The following is a 20,661-nucleotide window of genomic DNA, read 5'->3' on the forward strand; positions in this document are numbered from 1 at the left end:
GCGTTAAAAGGCTGCACTGTTTGTAACAGACATAATTCATCTAAAGCTGTTTGATTTCATGATTTTTTTCTGTTATTTCAGCAATTCAAGCTCAGTCCAGAGCAGCTATCAATGCTCATAGAGTGCAAACTGTCTGACAACATAAGCTACACCAAAGAAATGTGGAAACTGTTCTTCACCAAATTCTCTGCAAATCTTGGAGATGCTCTTCAAATGCTTTCAAACACGGTAAAGACAATGCCCCCCATCCTGACAAGCACACGCACACCCGTGCTCGTGTGCACGCAAACACGTTTGTGTGTGTATATGCTTACGCTTAATGTATGCAAGCTGCATGTATGTAGGATATATATTAGCCAGACAACAGTTATGTAGGTTCATATACTAAACACCTAAAACAATAATAGGTCAATGCATTTGAACATTGTTTCTGTCCACAGACTTTCCTGCCCAAAGGTCCATCCATACCTCTTGTGCTTGATGTACTCAGGGAGGTCACTATCGATCAGTTTACTCCACAAGAGCTGAAAGATACGCACTTTATACGGAAGTGGTTTCAAAACAATCTTAAGCCTTTCCTCCCCCATGCATCTGGAGAGTTTCTGTCTTGTCTCAGCACCAAAGACTTTAGCTGTGAAACCTACCAGATTCTGTGAGTGTAATTACATTGGGTGCTTAGCGCTTTTTCCATCCATATGCTTACTATGTGTGTACTTTGTATCTCGTATTCATACCTGTTTACCTTTGCAGAGTGGCTGCTCTGGGTCATCAACCAGCTCTCGACAGGCAAAAGCTACAGATGATCTACTCAAACTTCCTTGCAGCCTATTTGAGTCGAAATGACACAGAAGGTGCTTGTCCTTTTTGTTCTAAAATAGATAAACTAAACAAATTGCACATTCCATAGCCAACAGAAATAATCATCACATGTAGACTTCAAATGCGTTCATTGTTTATTTCAGTTCCCGGTTGTATCAACAATTCAATCAGCATCACCTCCTGGCTACAATTGGTCTTTGGCCCTTTTATCCACTTTGTACCCCTTCCTGATATCATGCAACTCCAGACAAATATCTCAGTGGTAAGTACCACTTCAAGTCCACTGAATTTACTGTGTTATGAAATAGACGTACTACTGCGGGAGTAAACTGTTTTTTTTCCTGAAAATATAGATGGATACCTTAACCCTGCTTGGTCCAGAACAGTTGGCTCAAGTTGCTACCATTCCTGGGCAGCTGAAGGATACTGGAGACGTCAATGCTATTCTCAATCATGTGCCAACCAGAGATCTTGCATCGTTCTTTGACGTGTTCTCTCCTGTAGTAGAGGTATTGTCACTTCAAACTGGCCCTCGTGATTAACTTAACTGTAACTGTATATTACAACATAATTGCTGATAGTTGTGGGAATAAAAATTGTATGACTAAATAGAATTAACCACAGGAATGCTAGTATTCTGGGCACTTAGTAATTGACAAACATTTGGTGAAAAGAGGAGAACATGAAAACAGATGAGCTTGTAGAACGCCTATTTCCAGTGAAGAGTGAAGGTGTAGAGGGAAAACGTATAGACCCCTAGGAGAGATTTAGGTATTTAAATTGTTAAATAACATTGTGAATTCAATGAAATTACTGTAAATTCATCTGCATTTACCATGTAAATATATCTGCAGTCAGCAAGTGATGACTTGTAAGAATTAACCAGCTAGTAGAAAATGAACAAGATTGCCATTTGCTGTCTTATGTGTGGTTCAAATGTCAACATGTTTAGGGTTTTACACACTGGCACATAAACCCCTATGTGCAAATGTGTACCCTGATGTCATCTAGTCTGGGTCTACTGGTTGTTCCTAAATCTACTGTAAGTTGGTGACCAAAGGAGACCGGGCCTTTGCCATCAAGGCCCCCAGACTCTGGAATGGCCTACCAGAGGACCTCATGTTAACTAGCTAACTAACCAGTTTAAAATCACTTTTAAAAACCTATTTCCACAAGAAGGCCTTTTACTTCCATTAAGACAGCAAGCACTTTCTCAATGTATGTCATTGTTATTGTGTCATTGCCTTGTTGCTCTGTTTCTGACATTATGCATTGCATTATTGTCTTGCTTAACCATTGCCTTTAACTGTAAAAGCACTTTGTAACACTGTTAAGAAAAGTGCTATACAAATAAAGTTTAATATTATATTATTGTAACACTGTCAATTGATGCTTGCAGAGAGTCCCTCTACCAGCAGGTGTATATTCAGCTCTGCTGCAGCAGATCTTTACACGAGCCAACCTATCGGATCTATCGATCAGCGACACTGAGGTGATGGTTTGGTTGGAGAAGAGACTCAGGCCATTGTTTCTGAACCTGACAGTGGAACATGTGACACCACTATTCAACATAGTTAGATATAGGTCCTGCAACACCAGCCAACAAGTGTAAGTTTGTTTTAATAGTTTTAACCAGACACTGTCTTCATGTGATGCCACATGCCATTTTTTTGTTGATAGACTACATATGTCATCAATAAAGTTTTATCTTATCTTTTAAAGTCCCACCCGTCGATACCATCACCATGTTTTCACATTGAATAATTGTGGGTGAAGTTGTTTTGATTGACTACCAAGGTCTTTTCTATGTTTGTGTTTTTCCTTAGGGTGGCGCTACTGAGTGGAATCCGGCCAACCCTTTCCAGCAGCACACAGACTGAAATCCAGCAACAAATCCTGAAGTCTCTCACAGGTGCATTTTATGAAATTGAAAAGCTTCACTAATAAGAGCATATAGATGCTAATATTTTAATAACACACTTATGTTTCTGTGGTGCTAGACCTGTGGTGTGGTAACTTCGTTTGCTTGATGCACTGTCACATTCCAGTTAAACAACTGAATGTCAGAATAATTTTTATTGTCTCACACCTGTGAGGAATTAGCCTACAGTACAGTAGTCTGCACATTACACTGACAATGTCAGTTTAGCAGTTCATTACAAAGTTTATAACACTGTATGTGTTTCTTTTACCCCCACAGGATCAACTCCATTGCGTTGCTATACAAGCAACAGCTTCATATTGTTCCTAAAGTCATCTTTCTACGACTTTCCATTGCCACATTTGACCAACATGCTAGCTCTGATTCCACCAGGTCGACAGCAAGAGGTAAAGGTTTGCTTTGATATGTAAACGTTACATGTTTTGAATGCACTCCTGTATACTGTACACAGTAAAGTCCTCAGTGTCCATCTATCCATTTGTACCTCACAATGTACAAATGTAACCAAATAGACCCTTATGGGTCCAGAATTAAATTGACCCTGTGTAGCACTCAGTGTGTGGATAAAGTACTCAAATGTTTTACTTAAGTAAAAGTATCAATACTGCAATGTAGAAGTACTCTGTTACAAGTAAAAGTCTGGAATAAAACATTTTACTTGAGTAAAAGTACAAAAGTATTGGTATCAAAATGTACTTAAAGTACCAAAAGTAAAAGTACTAAAATGTTTGAAAATAGCAGATCTACAAGCTCACAACACGTCGCGATGCGACGTGTTGTGAGCTTGTGGATCGGCTATTTTCAAATAGCCTAGGTATAAGATAGGGCTAAAGTGATTAATGTATGTTTTATAATGTAATAATTTACATCTGCAAAGTAACTAGTAACTAAAGTTTTCAAATACTTGTAGTGGAGTAAAAGTACATTATTTGCCTCTGAGATGTAGTGGAGTAGAAGTAAAGGTATAGACAATTGGAAATACTCCAGTAAAGTAAAAGTACCTCAAAATTCTACAGTGCAGTACTTGAGTAAATGTACTGTGTTACTTTAACACCACTGTGTAGCACTGCACTGGTTTAATCTGCACCATGTCGTTTGTCACAGCTGATCAGCACCATCCAGCCCTCCGAGCTGGGATCCTACCTCAGACAACCAGACACAGTGGACAGTGGGACAGAGCTCTGCAAGCTCTTCCGTAACTTCAACCAGATTCTCGCCTTCCTGGAAAGAGTAAAGGGCTCATTTATACTTTGTTGTTTTACAAACCTTTATTTTCAACTGAAAACCGATCTTTTTTCCCGACTACACCAAACAAATCTCTTCTCCGGAAAAAAAGGCAATCTACAAGTTCACAGCGCAATGCGTTGTGAGCTTGTAAATCGGCTATTTTCGGGCAAATGTCGCCCCAGAATAGGGATTGCTGCTTTAAGGACATTGTCAATGGCTGTCTTCAACCATCAGCTCCCCGAATGTACTCTGAGTATTCTAACCGTGTTATATGACTCCTGCAGGAGGAGCTTCCTAATGATGCAAGGAGCCTTGTTCTGCCCTGCATTTGGCCACTTGCTTTGAGCACAAGTAGCGAAGCTGAAGTTGACCGCTGGTTTGATAAAAGCTTGACAAACTACCTGCAATTCCTCAACATGGATCTCCTCAACTCTTCTGATACGCTCGGTGCCTCCTGCTTTGCATTTAAAAAACTGTAAGCTTTCATTTATGCTGTTTAAATAGAATCAACAATCTGTGGGAAATAGCAGCTTTATTATATTGTATGTAGAGCCTGGTTCAAAGAATGACAAGTGATTTCATTCCACAGTGTCCCCATTCTGGGAAGGAATAACACCAACAGTTCCTTTACACAAGATGATGCATACAACACTATAAAGACCTACCTGCATACAAACGGTACATATTCCTTTTAGTTATTTATCAAAGCTGTGACTAAAATGAAATAGCTATTGAGAGACATACATAGGGTAAAATCCAGAAGTGTTAATTGAACTCAGAGTTTAATTAAGACTGCAGATGTTGCTGTGTAGTTACCTATTTGACAGATTCATATCTTATATTTCTTTCTTTTTTATCTTGAACTTCTAGGTTCATCAACAAAATGCTTCAATGTAACTGATCCTAAGCTGAACTCCACTGACTGGTTTGTACGCTACATTGGCACCTTCATATCCTTTGTGACGGTGGATGACCTTGAATCATTTGCTCCAGAGTCTGTGGTATGTTATTGTACACATATACAGTAATATAGCCGTAACCATAATTTGAGACATAGGAATCCTTTTGTTAGTACATTTTATATGTCATATCAGTGTAAATTTACAAAGTATGCCATTTTGTTGCAGCTACAAGGGTTTGCTGTGAACCCTGCAAACATTGAGCTGTTTACGTCGAATGCCGTTCCTCAGACTGTGACAGACCGCTACACAGAACTTATCTATTTGGAGAATCCTAATTTCAACCCACTTCAGTGAGTTCTGATTAAAACCCATCATTGCACCATACACAGTACAAGCAACAGTGAGGTCCATTTGGGTAACTCACTGAACTCAGTGTTAAATTATTACTGTGAGACTTTTATTGTATAAAATACTAATTATACAAATAGCTAATATAGTCAGTCATGTTATTGACTTATCTTGATGTATTTTCCTTATATATATTTTGGGTTTGATCTTCTATTCATAGGCTTCCATCCACATTCCAATGTGTTGTTCCAGCCTCAGTCTACACTGCTCTGAGTGAGGCTCAGAGTGTCTCTATTCTGGGAATCCTAAGCAAGTCATGCACAGATTTAGACCCTGCGGTGAGTAGCCTATATTTATTAGACAACAGATCATTGATAATTGGGCCGTCGGGGTGGCTCACCTGTTAACAGCACATACCTACTATTAGACTATTCCCTCAGCTATTCCCAAATATCTGATTTTTCATTAAACTGGATATTAGCCTACTTCTCAGGGAGGAAAAAAAATACATTAACAATCAACTAGAATTGTATATGGAAGTAAGGCCCTGTCACATCATGCGCCTCTCACAGCACTGAATGACAGGGCTGTCACAGCCCTGTCACAGGGATGTCAGTGTCAGTAACATGGTCAGTATCGTGGTCAGCATCATGTCAGTATCATGGTCAGCATCATGGTCAGTATCATGGTCAGTATCATGTCAGTATCTACCTGTACAAACCCCATTCAAAGACTTGCAAATCTAGCCAATCTTCCATCATCACCCCAATAAAAAAACGTGCAACTACACACCATTCAGAAACCACACCTCATTTGACTGCAGCGTTAATGAAGATATGTCTAGGATGAAATGAACAAAATGTGTACTTGAATATACATATTAAACTGCCATCCCCCTAAGAGCACCTCAGCGCCCCCCCTTTAAAAAATATTGCTTCCAGCACCTCCTGAACTTCTCTGTATGCCCCCTGGGGGGCTGTACCGCTCCGTTGAGAAACACTAAGTTATGATCATTGTATTACTGAAGTACTCTACTTTACAGGTATCATCTGCACTCACATCAAATCTTCAACATCAAACGGTCAATGCGGCTACGATCAGTACTTTGGGTCAGGCCTGTATAGGATTTTCTCCAGCCCAGATCACTGCATTCTCTCCATCTGTGATCGTGCAGTCTCTATCAACACTTGAGAGTGTATCAGGATGGAGCTTCAGCCAAGCTTTTACTATCATACAAGTCCTGATCACTGGAAACTACCAGGTAGCCACTGTTCAGCCTCATTTTGCTTAATTGTATTGTGAAGATACTACCACCAGTCATCTCTGGTTTGAATGTCTATGATTCAATTTGCATTCAATTTGAATTAAAACAATTAATAATGCAAAATGTTCTCTCAGATCAACACAGCTAGCAATTTGCTAAACCTTGGCTCTTTGGTCAGTGGGCTATCTACACAAATGGTATCTTCCATCCCAGGGGTAGAGGTGCTTACAACTGCTACCAGTGCAACATTCGTCACTAACATGCTGAGTGCATCACAGATTGTGCAACAGACTTATGTTAATCAGGTACAGCTAAATAGCTCATTGTTTTTTTGTTAATTGCGTAGAGCTTTTCTTTTACCTTTTCTAATAGTGACGGAAAACCAATCTCATTGACCTTTTTCTTTGGAATTTAGATTGTTCAAGTCAACTCTGCACCACTACAGTTGTTAGACACGGTTCCAGATGACATGGCCTTCCATATTCCCCGACACCATTTTTCCTCTTTCACATCAAGTTCAGTGACCCAACTAATTCTTCGAAAGTTTAACAAGAAAAAATGGAAACGTCAACAGGTAAAGCCGATTTTAAAACCAGTAACTGATGCCCAAAATTCAGTTTTGATCTTTTAAGATTATCTACTCAGATTTCATTGTTCTGACTTCTAATACTGGTTCTTATTTTGTGCATTTGTTACAGGCAGTGTTGTTCTTTGGCATAGTTGCAAATGGATTTGATGAGCCTGATGAGTAAGTGTAACATCAGGAGGTTGATGGTCACTCATGAATTATATTAAAAAATATATATACATGGTCATGCTGATCATTTGACTTTTAATCTCAGTGACCGCAATAACATTAGACGATCATGTATTTTATTGCAGCCTTTCTACTGAAGTGCTGCAAGGATTCACCTGTAGCCGAATTCGGACTTTCTCCAAAAGAAAGATAAGGCGTCTGATAAAGGCTTGCAGGAGGAGGTCTGGACGTCGGAGGGTAATTCTCAAGGAAACACAGGTAAATGTTTATGTTAACCACATGAAATCTAACGTTCCTATTCTTGGACGCTAAATGTTAACCCATTAAGACCAGAGGCCGATTCTACAAATGCCTTCCAAATCAGTAGTTCTCACACTTTTTCGTGCCATGGACCCCCAAAATGATATGTACTGTATTTGGCTGCCGATGCCCCATCTGAAAATGTTTTGTGCCAGGGAACCTCAGAAGAGAAGATTTGATTAATTCTAAATTATAAAAAAGTATTCACCATAGGGTGTAAGTGGTTAAAATGTTAATATCCGACTTGTTTCATTTGACCATGCCTAGCACATAACATTTTGCCATTTTAGGACATGGGTTTTCTTATCAAATCAATGGTGTTACAACAATAAACCATAAGGAACAATCATTTGTCTTGCAGCTGACTTGCATGAATAACAACATCAAGCAAGAAAAGCCTCAGGACTTTTCCAACTACCCCCCAGATATGTTGTTGTACCACAAGTGAGTAGGCCTGTGTCACTACTGTTTTGTTATGGACATTCATTTCAAGACATGTCAATCGGAAAAATATGTATTGACTATGCATGTGTGTGTCTGCACCCACACAGCTATGACAATGTCGAAAATGCCAACTGCAAGTCCTACTTTAGAGCAGCAGGACATGCAAACTTTGATGTCTTGTCCAGCACTTTGAGTGGGAAGAAAGCTGATCTGTTGAAGAATGCCATCAGCTGCTTGGTGAGTTCTATCAGAAATGTGTCCAAATGCAGTGAATATGAAATATCAAGTCAATATGTGAGCATGCATGTGAGGGAGAGGTGTAGGTGGAGATGACTATAAAAGTTGTCTTATTCATAAAACAAAGCAAAAACATCTAGCATTGATCAAAGACCGATACAGTACTTATGAATATTAGGACCCTTTATGTATTTGCCCATGATTTTCCATTGACTACAACATACGATAGTTAAAAGATATATACATACAATTAAAGCTGCACTATGTAACTTTCCTCTTCTACCCTGGTTTTGAACCCGGTTTCCTGCAAAAGTGCTGACATTTTTACCATCGAGCTAATAGAGCCTGCCTGCTTGCTCAGGGGATAAATTGAATCTTGGTCAAAATTTGTGTCAGATCCTGTGTCTAGATGAGAGATGACCTTTGACACGATCTAAAGGTTACAATAGAAGAGCAGGGAGACAAAATACAACCACCCCAATTGTTATATAATATAACAAGTTATATTGTATTAACATACTCTAGCATACAGATTGGACAAAATTAAAATGTATTCTGTTGAGTATTATCTAATTGGTTGACTACTAGGCTGTATCCCTTGTGAGAAGGAAACTAACCTCGGTCCATCATCTGATTTATCGCAGGGCATAAGTGGAACAAACATCAGCCAAGAAAATGTGGATGTACTTGGATCCATGTCTTGTAATTTGGATCCAAACTTCATTCAGAATTCAGACTCTTCCATCTTGGAAAAACTCAAGGACTGCAATGATCTGTCTGATCAGCAGATTGTAGCCATTGAGAACAGACTCATAAATGGCAAGACCAAGTATGGGTAGGTACAATTGTTTTAGTATTTATTGTCTCCACCAGTCCGAAGGCGTGGCCGAGAATATGTTTTGCACCCTGTCTGTCCGTCTGTCCGTCCGTCTGTGTGTCTGTCTGTCTGTCCGTCCGTCCATGTGGCCGTGTGTCCATGTGTCCGTCCGTCTGTGGACAGCTAATCTCCGGCACCGTTGGCCCGATCGACGTGAAACTGTGCAAACACACTCCCTGGAAGCCCCCCAGCAAAAAAAAAATTGCTACTATATAAATTCATAATCAGTTTAACCACTTTAACACTATTTTATACATCAGTGCTTCGAAAATAGCCGGCCTAAAAAACTCAGCGCGTCGAGTCATGATGCGTTGTGAGCTTGTAGATCGTCTGTTTCAAATTTTTTTTTTAAAAGATTTAACACAAATGTTATGGGGTCCCTGGCACCAAATGTTTTCAAATGGGGGTCCACAGCTAAATATATGTAAATTTGGGGGTCTTTGCCATGAAAATGTTTGAGAAGCACGTCTAAGCTGTCTGTCATGTGTTTCAGACATCCCACAACATGGAACGTAAAGACTCTACTGGGTCTAGATCCTCTGCCATTGTACATGAGAGAGAACTTCTGGAGAAGGTTTAATAAGGTACTACTATAAACTTAATAAACTATAACTAAAAACTATAAACTAATTGCAATTTATGCTCTTTTATTATATGTTTCTCACACCATTTTTGTGTTGTTTCTATGTGACTGTTTGTGAGTTTGTAACTCTGTTTTAAAAAGTGCTATACAAATCTAATGTATATTAATAATAATAATAATTATTATTATTATTATTATTATTGAATGGGTAACATGAATGGCAATTTCAAAATGCAATAATAATAATAATAATAATAATAATAATAATAATAATTATTATTATTATTATTATTGAATGGGTAATATGAAGGCTAATTTCAAGATGCAAGCGCAGATTTTGTTCATTGTAATATACTGTAGTTACCATTGTAATTACAGCACAATGTTAAGCAGGTAATTGCTAATGTTACATTAGATTCCTAATCAGTTATGATTATGTTTACTTTACCTTACTGAAATACACTACCTGGAACCATGGTTACTTTTTCCATGTGTACAATGATCACTATAGTATAGTATAGTATAGTTCCTTGCAGAGTAACTAAAACAATTAATATATCATCTGTCCAATCCAATACTTCAATTCTGAATTACAAGTATGAATGAACATGAAAATCCTGTTGATTAACAGCGAACTACAAGGAAGTTCTTGAAAAAGTTCCTGAGAAAACAACGAAGGAACAAAAGAAGGAGGAGGAAGCTGAGGAAATTGTTCAAGCAACTGAGGAGGGCAAATCTAAGATCTAAACGAGAAACTGGTAGGCAATAATTCTTTAATGTTTCCTTTTCTATATGTTGTAGGCAGTGGATTCTTCACTGTTTCAAAATATCTCTAACCTATATCTGTTCTTTTTTAGTCAGTGGATGTCCAGACACATTGGGCAACATCACTAAAGTTACAATAAGTGATGAAGCATTCCCCTACGGATATGATGTCACCACGTTCAACCACTGTCTGAGTGCCCAAGTGATAAAAGAGAACTTGGCAGAACTTGCCGGTAAAGTTGAAGAGGACGAGTTCAAAATGGTCATTCTAGAGAAGTTACACGAGGTAAAAATCATAAAACAATGGTTAATTTGCTTGGACAAGAGGCATTCCATAGTGTGATGCAATTACTGTATGTTGTCACAAGGTGTCTCACATGTCAAAGTCCTATTATATTTTCCGGAAAAAGCTAAATATACCCAAATAAGATATTGCTTCCTGTGTGCAGTAATTTACTCACAAGAGCAATGCTTTTAACAAAATCACTAGCTTTTGTAAAACAGCCAGGACTACAGTGTGATGTAATTGTACCACTTCATATATAGTACATAGCTGTATATATATTTGACACACGGCTACAAGCAAATCAAAGCTGTGCCCTCCCTCTCTCTATTGCTTAAAATCTGTTTTTGGTGAACATACTGTTTAACTGGTGGACAAAATATAATGTTTATTGAATGTTATATTTTCCAGGCATCTCCTCGTGGCCTCTCAGATAAGGAAACACAACTGCTTGGCTCGGTTTCTCGTATGGCCTCTGTTGAACAAATCCAGCAATGGAACATCACAGAGTTAGATACACTGGCTGCACTGATGGACTCCTCTGACGGAGAATGGAACTCATCTCAAGTATGAACACGAACACAGACACTGAAAAACTGCACTGTAAAACCCTCCGAGTGTTAATTTAACTCTGATAGTAACCAAATGGACACAGGATTTGACTGTGTACATATCTCAACTTTGCACACATTTTCATTATTATTTTTTCCCCACTATTTTACTTTTCTAATACAATTTGTATGAATGTATTTATTATTATTAATTTTTTTCTGTATGTATTAATCAATCAGATATTTGTAGGATGGCAATTTTATAATAATGAATGTATTGTTTTTTTCAGAGCAAGGTTATTATCACTAAGTATCTGAGTGTTCCTGGTAATACCCTTGGGTCCGGAGAACTCAACGCTGTTGGAGGACCAAACCTATGTTCTCTAGACGTCAGTGTGTTACAAGGCATTAACAATGGCAGTCTCAAGTAAGGACAATTCATGTGTTATTGATGCTGACTTTATGATTAGGGAAAGAGTTTCACAATCAACTGCATTGAAATGACTTTAAGGGGCATGAAACTCTAGGCTGATTCAACATGGTTGAACTCCACACGACAACACTTGATGCGTCAACGTGCTCTAACCGGAATCTCCACATCTTAGCTGTCATAGAATGGAAGTGAAAGGGACATGTATGTTTCAGTCATGCATGCCTGACCGTGCCCGTAGTCAACCTGCCATGTTTTTACCCTATTGTATTTAATTATAAACCTGATCACAGAAAACCTGAAAACAAACTACAAAATCAGCCTAGGGTTTCGTCTCCCTTTTAGTGGGAGTTGTGGGATTTTAAGGCTTGTGAATGGTAAACCCATAATCCTAATAGTCTCTTTGCGTATACTGTACAGTGCAAAACGGTGTATTTTGTACTCAACAGAAATGCAGATGCATTGGATATCACAAACTGCTCCTCTGACCACAAGAAGGCGCTGTTTGACGTGGCCAAAACTGCTTTTCCACTCCCCTCTACAACTACAAAAACTGAAACAGATGTGCTGTCATCCTATCAGTTGCTGGAATCATATATGCGTATGTTTTTTTAATCATCATCATTTCTAGTTTGTTTTACTTTATCTGCAATGTGTTAAGTACAAGCATGAAGAAAATCACATATTCAACTTTAATTTTCGTTTAACATTGAAATTACTTCAAATTCAGGGCTGTTGGAGAAATACAGGGGAGAGGGAGATATATCAAGCTGGTGTTTTTCAGACATTTAAAATGCCCATATTTGTAACACTTATCAACCTTTATGCCCTTTTAGCTGGAGCTGACAGTGCCGTCGTAAAAAGCCTGTCTTCCGCCAATGTCAGCATGAGTATGGATACTTTCCTGAGTTTGAATCGACTTGTCATCTTGGTATGTGCTAATGCAATTATTTTAAAAGGACCATACTGGCGTCTATACATGTCATTGTTTATACACAGCTTCGGCCATATATTGAAGACATACGTAAACAGACCATTTTCCTGTTAGCGGCCATTTTTTTTGATACTGTGGTTTTTTTTTAATGGAGGAAACACAATTGGGGAGGCGGCAAGGCGCGGTAACATAGTAGAGTAGATTCAGACTCTCAGCTGGTTGTCCTGAATTTCTGGTAGGTCGCTGCCAGCTGATGAGAGTGAGCGAGAGTGCGTAGAGTGCTACTTGACTTAACCCATTAAAACTGGGAAAGCATCTGTAATTTTATACTTTGGCTATTCAAAAATAGCAGATCTACAAGCTCATAGTTTGCAGATCTGCTATTTTTTAGAAAAATCGTGAAAATGTTTGCAAATCTTTGAATATATATTTTTGTAAAGCAAACATTTTTAACTTTGCTTCTGGGGGTTCCTGGAACAAAATATTTTTAGATGGGGGTCTGGTGGTCAAATACATTATCATTTTGGGGGTCCTTGACATTAAAAAGTTTGAGAACCACTGATATAGCAACATCATTTTACAATTTAGAAGACATTTGTAGAATTGGCCTCAGGTCTTAATGGGTTAATAGCTCATGTTAGTCAGAAGAAAATGAAGAACAGGATGCGTGGCTCAGTCTGGGATCATTTCATAGAGAAGGACGATGACACAGTTGATATTCTATTCTATTCTAGTGTACATTTTGTGAAATGGTGCTCAAATACAGTGGCAGCAAAAGCATGCTGAAAATTTTACAAATATATTCAATGACGTTACACTTTGGAAAATAGTCATTAGTAATGTGAAGTATATCATGAGTGTCAGTGGGCTAAGGCCAGACTACCAGTATTGTCCTTTAATTAAGTGTTTTTCACCATTATGTATTCAGAGCTGCATTATTGAGCACCTCTCACGTAACCTTTAATTTATTATTTTATCATTATTTGAATAGGATCTCACAGTGAGTGAGGTACAAAATCTCCTTGGTAATAACATTGATGACCTGAAGACCTATGAGAGCCACAGCAGTGTGCAAGAATGGACAAGTAAACAGCTACAGACTGAACTTGACACATTGGGTATCAATATGACTGGAGGAATAACTTCAAATACTGAAGTGGCAACAAACACAACCACCACTGAAGCAGCAACAACTACTGAAGCAGCGACAACTGTGGCCACATCAGCCTCGGGTAAGTTGTGACAGATGTTTGTTTTTTGTTTTTTTTCTGCTTAACTGTTCAGAAAATGTTACAAAGAAATCCTAAACTGGCTGCAACTATCGATTATTTTGTCCAGAATGTCAACATAAACAGTGGAACAAAGCCATAATACAGCCAGAATTCCTGCAGGGAAACACACCAGCACAATAGTATAGTGGCTGATAGAGGGGAATGATGGCTTAAATTGTTTTGTATATCTATAAATAAAATAGGCTAAAAGTTACACAGTTTACCTTTAATGTCCCTATCTAAAAACTTTGATGTTAGTGCTAAAAAGTTTGTCAGTCGCTTTCTAAAATACAACCCAGATAATTCACTGATGACTTTACTGCAACGTTACATATTTAGCTTAACCTTCAAATCAGAGGTTTTACCTATTTTGTATTTGGCGCCAACAATATATATTTTCCTAAGGTGTAATGATAGATTGTTATAAGCCAGGAGTTAGCATTTGATTAGGAGAACAGTATCATCAGCGTTTAAGAATAGAGCACAGTTACAGGCGTCCGACATGTCGTGTTAACAAATCAACACGAAGAAATTATAATTGATGATTTTTTTATAATCAAATAAATATAGTCCTTGTATGCTACTGTGTAAAACAACATTATGTATTTTATGTGTGTATATATGTATATAATTAAACATTATCTGTAATTATGACAAGTAATAAAGCCTAGAAATAATTGCAAATAATCGGGGACACAAAAAATATGTTTATCCATTTAAGCTCTGTATGCTTAGTCAAACTACAAATAGTGAGAATAGCCGATCTTTAAGCTCCCAACGCGTCGCATTGCAACATGTTGTGAGTGTGTAGATCTGCTATTTCTGCTATTTTTTAGGACTTTATTGAAATAACTATTAAAATGTATTATTTGTTTATTAGTTTGATTATCAGTTGCAGCCCTACCCTAAAACCTCTGCTTCCCTTTCAGGTCAATGCAAAGCAACATCTCTTGTGATCATCTTTTCCATGGTCGTTGCCTTCATCCAAATGCAAGCATGGGAATGAAGAGTAGAAACATCATACTTTTCACTATTAACTATTTATCTTTCTGTTTCTGAATGGCCACACCATTTTGTGTGCAAATCTAGATTTATTTAATTTTTCCGTTAAATTCCGTTTTTAAAACTCTGGTGCAATGGGATTCTTTTTAATGTATTTATTTTCTTCAACCCATATAGACAGAAATCATTATGTTTAGCACTGAAATAAATAAGCTGATACTGCTATTTGCAATGTTAAATTATATAATTAATCTGTAGGAATGTTTTGGCATGTATGGTATAGGATAGTAATAGAAAGGTATAGAGGAGGGATATCATGCAAAAAAGATCCAGAAGCAGTAATCAGACTCAGCAAGTTGCAGTCATGACACAGTGCACCAGTGCATACATACATACATATATATACACACACATACTGCACGTGCACACACGCACACGCGCACACGCACACGCGCACACGCACACGCACACACACACACACACACACACACACACACACAGTATATGGAATTTGGTGTATCCTCTATTTGTATGTAATTGTGATTATAACCTTCATATATTTATATGTAAATCAAAATCATTTTCCTTCCTGTTTCCACTCAATATGTTTTAAAGATATGTAGTACACAATCACGCCTCAATTCGTTATCCTGGCTGAACTCTGCAACTCGGGCTTAAATAATGAGATGAACATGGTATGTGTTACTGTATGTATCTGTGGATAACAAATCTGAGGTCTGAATACAATAATAAACAAATGAGAAGTATACATTGCCTTGTCATCAAATTGCTTTAAAGTTCCATGCATGCATACCTTTTTGCTTTTCATCAGTTGGCACTGTAGGGCTGACCCCTCACAGATTCACTGTAGGGCTGACCCCTCACAGATTCACTGTAGGGCTGACCCCCTCACAGATTCACTGTAGGGCTGACCGCTCACAGATTCACTGTAGGGCTGACCCCCTCACAGATTCACTGTAGGGCTGACCCCCTCACAGATTCACTGTAGGGCTGACCGCTCACAGATTCACTGTAGGGCTGACCCCCTCACAGATTCACTGTAGGGCTGACCCCCTCACAGATTCACTGTAGGGCTGACCGCTCACAGATTCAAGAGGGCTTGTTCATAGGGTTGCCAACTACCTGAAATTCAAATAAGGGAATTTTTATAAAAAATAAGGCTCACCCAGAAAACATGTACAGTTTTTGTATATTAAATTAAAAAAAAAAAAAAAAAAAAATATATATATATATATATATATATATATATATATATATATATATATATATATATATATATATATATATATATATAAAGAAAACTTGTGAATATATCTATTTAAAGGTAGGGTAAGTGATATTTTTTGGTTAAAACAAAAGGTATTTTGTTAAAAGGTTAAAACACTATATTCTGATAGTAATCTTTGCTATAGAGTGTTTTTTCAGTAACAGATGTCTCCCCGTCTCTCCAGCTCTTTAATAAACAGAAAATACATTTTCTGGTAGGTGTCAAAATCTCAGCCAATCAGGAGAAAGTACCCATTTTTAAGCTTAATTTGTGTAGTGTTCCAGTTCCAATTATGTCTGCTCATTTCTTAGTGTCATCACTTCCAATTTCACTTGTTTAATCTGTATCCTGATTGAGTCCTCTGTCCTGGGGCCTGTTCCTCGAAAGGTGAATTAAATAAGCCTGGATTTAAGTCAAATCCAGGCTTGACAAAGTCGGGTCCGTATAGCCTGGTTTATTCGGTTCCTGGAACGCCAAGCCAGGCTGAAAAGGAGCGACTTTGTCGAGCTAGGCCTTGTCAAGCCAGGCTGTGTCGAGCCAGGATAATGAAGCCAGGCTTCACTTATTTCTATAAAAGACCATGAAAGTCGATAGCAGAATCCTTGAACTTGACCAATCATGGAGCCCAAAACCAGAGCGGCGTTCTTCTCTGTGGCTGAACAGCAGCACTGCAGCAGCTCATGGAATCTTACAAGGAAGTAAAATTTATAATAAGCAAGAAAGGAAACACGGCTGCAATAAATATAGATCCAGGGAGAAAGCGTGGCAAAGTATTGCCGACAAATTAAATGCACAAGTTGTCCAAAAATATGCAATTAATTTATATACAAATCCATAAATATATAATTCAGTTAGGTTTAAACATAAGGAGTTTAAGTGAATGTTGGAATTATAATTATAAACACTTAGAATAATTTTCTAATTTCAAATTTCTAAAATCGAAGATCTACAAGGGAAAAGCTTGCCTTTTGGCGGCCGGGGGTCCACGGTCCACGGGGGTCAACGGGGGTCCGGGAGTACACGGGGGGCCCGGCCCCCCGTGTACTCCCGGACCCCCGTTGACCCCCAACAGAGGTCTGGGGTATACGGGGGTCCACGGGGGCCCGGAGGTCCATGGGGGTCCATGGGGGTCCGGGTAGATCTTTGATTTTCGCATAAGAATTGAATAAGTGTAGAAAAACTCATTGGTTTATGATTGGAGTCATTGGACTAACAGCTATTTCACAAAACTTGAAGAACAAGGCACTGGATTAATAAAGCTTGGCTGTTAGCCTGCTCCTGACCAGGCTAACTTCACAGCTAAATTGCCATGGTAACTAAGCTAGGCTTGCTTCAATTCTCTTTTGAGGAATCGGATAAGGCTAAACTTAGCCAGGGTGAACTGGCTAAACTAATAAACTGATAATTCACCTTTTGAGGAACCGACTCAGCTCTAATCCTGGCTAAATTAAGCCAGGATAGGTGGTAAAGCCAGGCTTTAGCTCTAATTCACCTTTTGAGGAACAGGCCCCTGGTTGGATAACATTGGAAATTAAACTGAAACTGAAACGAAAATGAATTTTCTGTTTAATAAAGAGGTGGAGAGACAAGGAGACTCCTGTTACTGAACAAACACTCTATAATAGCAACGAGTACTATCAGAATATAGAGCTATTTAACACTTATTTTAACCAAAGCAAATCACTTATCCTACCTTTAATGGTTTGTTTTCATTAGACGTTAGGTCGAACGGCAAGTGAATAATACATCATCTTTCTTTACACTGAGTGAACAACACAGAGGAACGCTTTACCAGGCATATTGGAAGGGGAAATAATTTAACGGAACACCGGATGCATACGGTGGCATTTTCAAAACATCCGCCGAAATAACGCGGTGTGGGCAGTGTTGCCATGTCGGCTTATTATAAGCGACTTTGGGCTTCTTTTTCTGTAAAGTTGCTTAGTAAAATTGGTAGTTTTTCGGGCTTGTTTCTAAAGCGTAGTTGCTCATTTGGGCTTGTTTACTAATGTTGTTTAAACCACTGGTTCCTAAAAAAAAATCCCTTCCCCCATACAAGATTTGTGTTGTTTAATGTTTCAAAAATGTTCCAAAAGTACCTTATTTTTATATTGCAAGATTTGTTATTGTTGAAAATAGCAGATCTACAAGCTCGGGACGCGTTGTGATACGGCTATTTTCCAAGAGCCGTAGCCTAGTCACTTCTTTTGGGCTTGCTTTCATAGACCTGGTTGCTTATTTCTCTCACAGAATCTGGCAACACTGGGGTCTAAGGCAGACGCGGGTAAACCTAACTCACTTTTAGACTACATCGCGTTACTATGAATAAAGCTGATGTAATCACGGGGGACAGAAAACGACCACCACCTATTAAAGTTCTGTCGCGTCAGCTGAGAGAAGGGGAATGTAAAGGACCGCCTGGTAATAACACCGAGTGTTTAGTCAAAGTGGGACGCGGCCGGTCGATCTCCGTGTCAACCGTCTGGATGCAGGGAACCGTCCTGGAAGCCAAGCTGGACAGCAGCAACACCGTCCTTCTGCTGGATGAGACGGGCAACTTTGTCGTGCAGGGGGTCAATAACATCCCCAAAGGAAAACCGTGCTTATCTCAGGGTAAGTTACTTACATTCACTGTAAATGCTGATGCACCATCTCCATCTTTACAATCTGGGAACCCATTGTCAAAATAAAAAGGGAAAACAGCGCCCTCTGCTGTTTTTTTTCCTTGCGCAGCTCGGCTCGGGAGCTGTTCTTGAGAGATTACCATCTTTATAACACGCGCACTAAACACTCCACGTGCGTGTAGGTCTGGATATTTAACTGTACTGCAGTGGTAGAAGAAGTAGGCCTACTGTACTCCGATATTTTACTTACTTAATGTAAAAGTAGCAATACCACAATATAAAACTCTGTAACAAGTAAAAGGCCTGTGTTCAATCAAAAGTACAAAAGTATTAAAAATAGAATCAAAATATACTTTCAAAGTACCAAGTCTTAAAATAGCAGATCTATAAGCTCTAGATCTTGTAGATAGGCTAGCTTATGTATAAAATGGTCTGAAGTGGTTAATGCATGTTTTATAATATAATCATTTATATCTGCAAGTAACTCAAGTTTTCAAATTGTAGTGGAGTAAAAGTATTGAAATGGGAAATACTCAATTGTACTTAACAGTACTTGAGTAAATGTACTTAGTTACTTTACACTACTTCTGTACTGTAGGATATATTGTTGCGTCAGTTAATACATGTCTGATATTATGTTCTTATACTTTCCCCTGCTTCTCCTAGGTAAATATGTCATGGTGATGGGTGTTGTCCAGGCCATTTCCCCAGAGCCTGTGATCCGTGCTGTGAAGATGGCAGACCTCTCAGAGCATGCAGCACTTCACAGAAGGATGTGGAAGCTGGAAGTGGAAGATCTGCAGCAGATGCTAACTTGAAGTCACGTCCATATGAAGGCTGTCTTGGACTGGTGTTGCTTCATGCTTGGGTTATTATTCTGTGATATACACCACTTGTATAACCCTATGGATACCATATGTCACTAGGGTATCCACTATTGGATATTGGTTGCAGAGGAAAGGTGCCACTGCACCCATCGTTAACTTATTTTATTCCTATTCATTAAACTGTCAAGTGAAATTAAATACATTTTTAGACTATCTTTAAAGTGTGCAGTTAAGGACCACTGCATTTCAGTACCCGTTGCGTTGCAGCTGATCTGAAAAGAACACCGAATACTGGATATCGGTTGCACAGGGTGTCACACTGTTCCCATTATGTTGACTTATTTTATTCCTACTTAATAAACTGTTGAGTGAAATGTTCAGATTGATTGAATATTTAATAAGATTAACAGTACAAGTAGTACAGTCAAATGTTATACTAAAATGATAACACAAAAATCCCCAGGGGCTTGTTTCCATAGTGGTCCATTTAGAGAACATGAATACACGTTTTAAAAGTCATGGAGTTCAGAGTAGTGTTGATATGCGAGTCTGGATTATGCCTGTGGAATAGAATACAGCTAAACAGAGGCTGGCTAGTGAAATATAATATAGCAAAACAAAGGCCTCAACCACAATGTGGTGGACCTGTGGTTTGAAAAACTATACTCCCGATATCAACCACACCTGCATTAATGATTGAAACAAGTCAATACCATTCAATATCCATTTGGGAAGTCATTTTAGATGCAACCACACAGCTAGTATAAGCCACTCAGTCCAAAATGTTATCACAAAAACCAAAAGCTGATTGCAGCTCATCACAAATTACCTTTTAATGTGCCCTTAATTTCGGGACAAGGGGAAGTGACTTTCTTTAACATTTTCACCCTACAGATCGACAGGTGTGTCAGAAGACCATTTAAGAAAGGATCCTACAAGCTTATTCACTTGCAAATAAAAATATCGAGAACAGCAACGTTTCCTTA

The 20,661-nt window shown here is 38.5% G+C and overlaps 2 protein-coding genes across 2 annotated transcripts; both read left to right on the plus strand.

Annotated features, from left to right (window-relative positions):
- The first annotated feature begins 779 nt into the window (after positions 1 to 779).
- Positions 780 to 15,705, plus strand: LOC308099154 (uncharacterized protein). The gene is made up of 29 exons (XM_080447776.1): positions 780 to 851; positions 963 to 1,081; positions 1,173 to 1,328; positions 2,219 to 2,427; positions 2,646 to 2,731; positions 3,020 to 3,147; positions 3,866 to 3,991; positions 4,273 to 4,463; positions 4,578 to 4,666; positions 4,859 to 4,989; positions 5,116 to 5,240; positions 5,459 to 5,576; positions 6,281 to 6,499; positions 6,637 to 6,807; positions 6,918 to 7,076; positions 7,201 to 7,250; positions 7,385 to 7,517; positions 7,921 to 8,003; positions 8,111 to 8,240; positions 8,885 to 9,075; positions 9,611 to 9,701; positions 10,332 to 10,458; positions 10,558 to 10,751; positions 11,160 to 11,315; positions 11,590 to 11,726; positions 12,179 to 12,330; positions 12,566 to 12,660; positions 13,655 to 13,895; positions 14,864 to 15,705. The coding sequence occupies exons 1-29, from the start codon at positions 800 to 802 to the stop codon at positions 14,938 to 14,940; spliced, it is 3,936 nt and encodes a 1,311-aa protein (XP_080303902.1). The 5' UTR covers positions 780 to 799; the 3' UTR covers positions 14,941 to 15,705.
- Positions 15,706 to 18,520: 2,815 nt separating this feature from the next.
- Positions 18,521 to 20,071, plus strand: rmi2 (RecQ mediated genome instability 2). The gene is made up of 2 exons (XM_080447112.1): positions 18,521 to 18,837; positions 19,515 to 20,071. The coding sequence occupies exons 1-2, from the start codon at positions 18,546 to 18,548 to the stop codon at positions 19,664 to 19,666; spliced, it is 444 nt and encodes a 147-aa protein (XP_080303238.1). The 5' UTR covers positions 18,521 to 18,545; the 3' UTR covers positions 19,667 to 20,071.
- The last annotated feature ends 590 nt before the right edge of the window (positions 20,072 to 20,661 follow it).

This window comes from Gymnoscopelus braueri, assembly GCF_963280865.1.
Source record: "Gymnoscopelus braueri genome assembly, chromosome: 13".
In the NCBI taxonomy this organism is placed as follows: Eukaryota; Metazoa; Chordata; class Actinopteri; order Myctophiformes; family Myctophidae; genus Gymnoscopelus; species Gymnoscopelus braueri.

What these genes read in the sequence shown, in the direction of transcription:
- rmi2 (XM_080447112.1), top strand. Translation starts at nt 18,546, where the DNA reads ATGAATAAAGCTGATGTAATCACGGGGGACAGAAAACGACCACCACCT. An exon ending in AAAACCGTGCTTATCTCAGG is followed by an intron (nt 18,838 to 19,514) that starts GTAAGTTACTTA and finishes TGCTTCTCCTAG; the next exon opens with GTAAATATGTCATGGTGATG.
- LOC308099154 (XM_080447776.1), top strand. Translation starts at nt 800, where the DNA reads ATGATCTACTCAAACTTCCTTGCAGCCTATTTGAGTCGAAATGACACA. An exon ending in TGCAACACCAGCCAACAAGT is followed by an intron (nt 2,428 to 2,645) that starts GTAAGTTTGTTT and finishes GTTTTTCCTTAG; the next exon opens with GGTGGCGCTACTGAGTGGAA. An exon ending in AATGGCAAGACCAAGTATGG is followed by an intron (nt 9,076 to 9,610) that starts GTAGGTACAATT and finishes CATGTGTTTCAG; the next exon opens with ACATCCCACAACATGGAACG.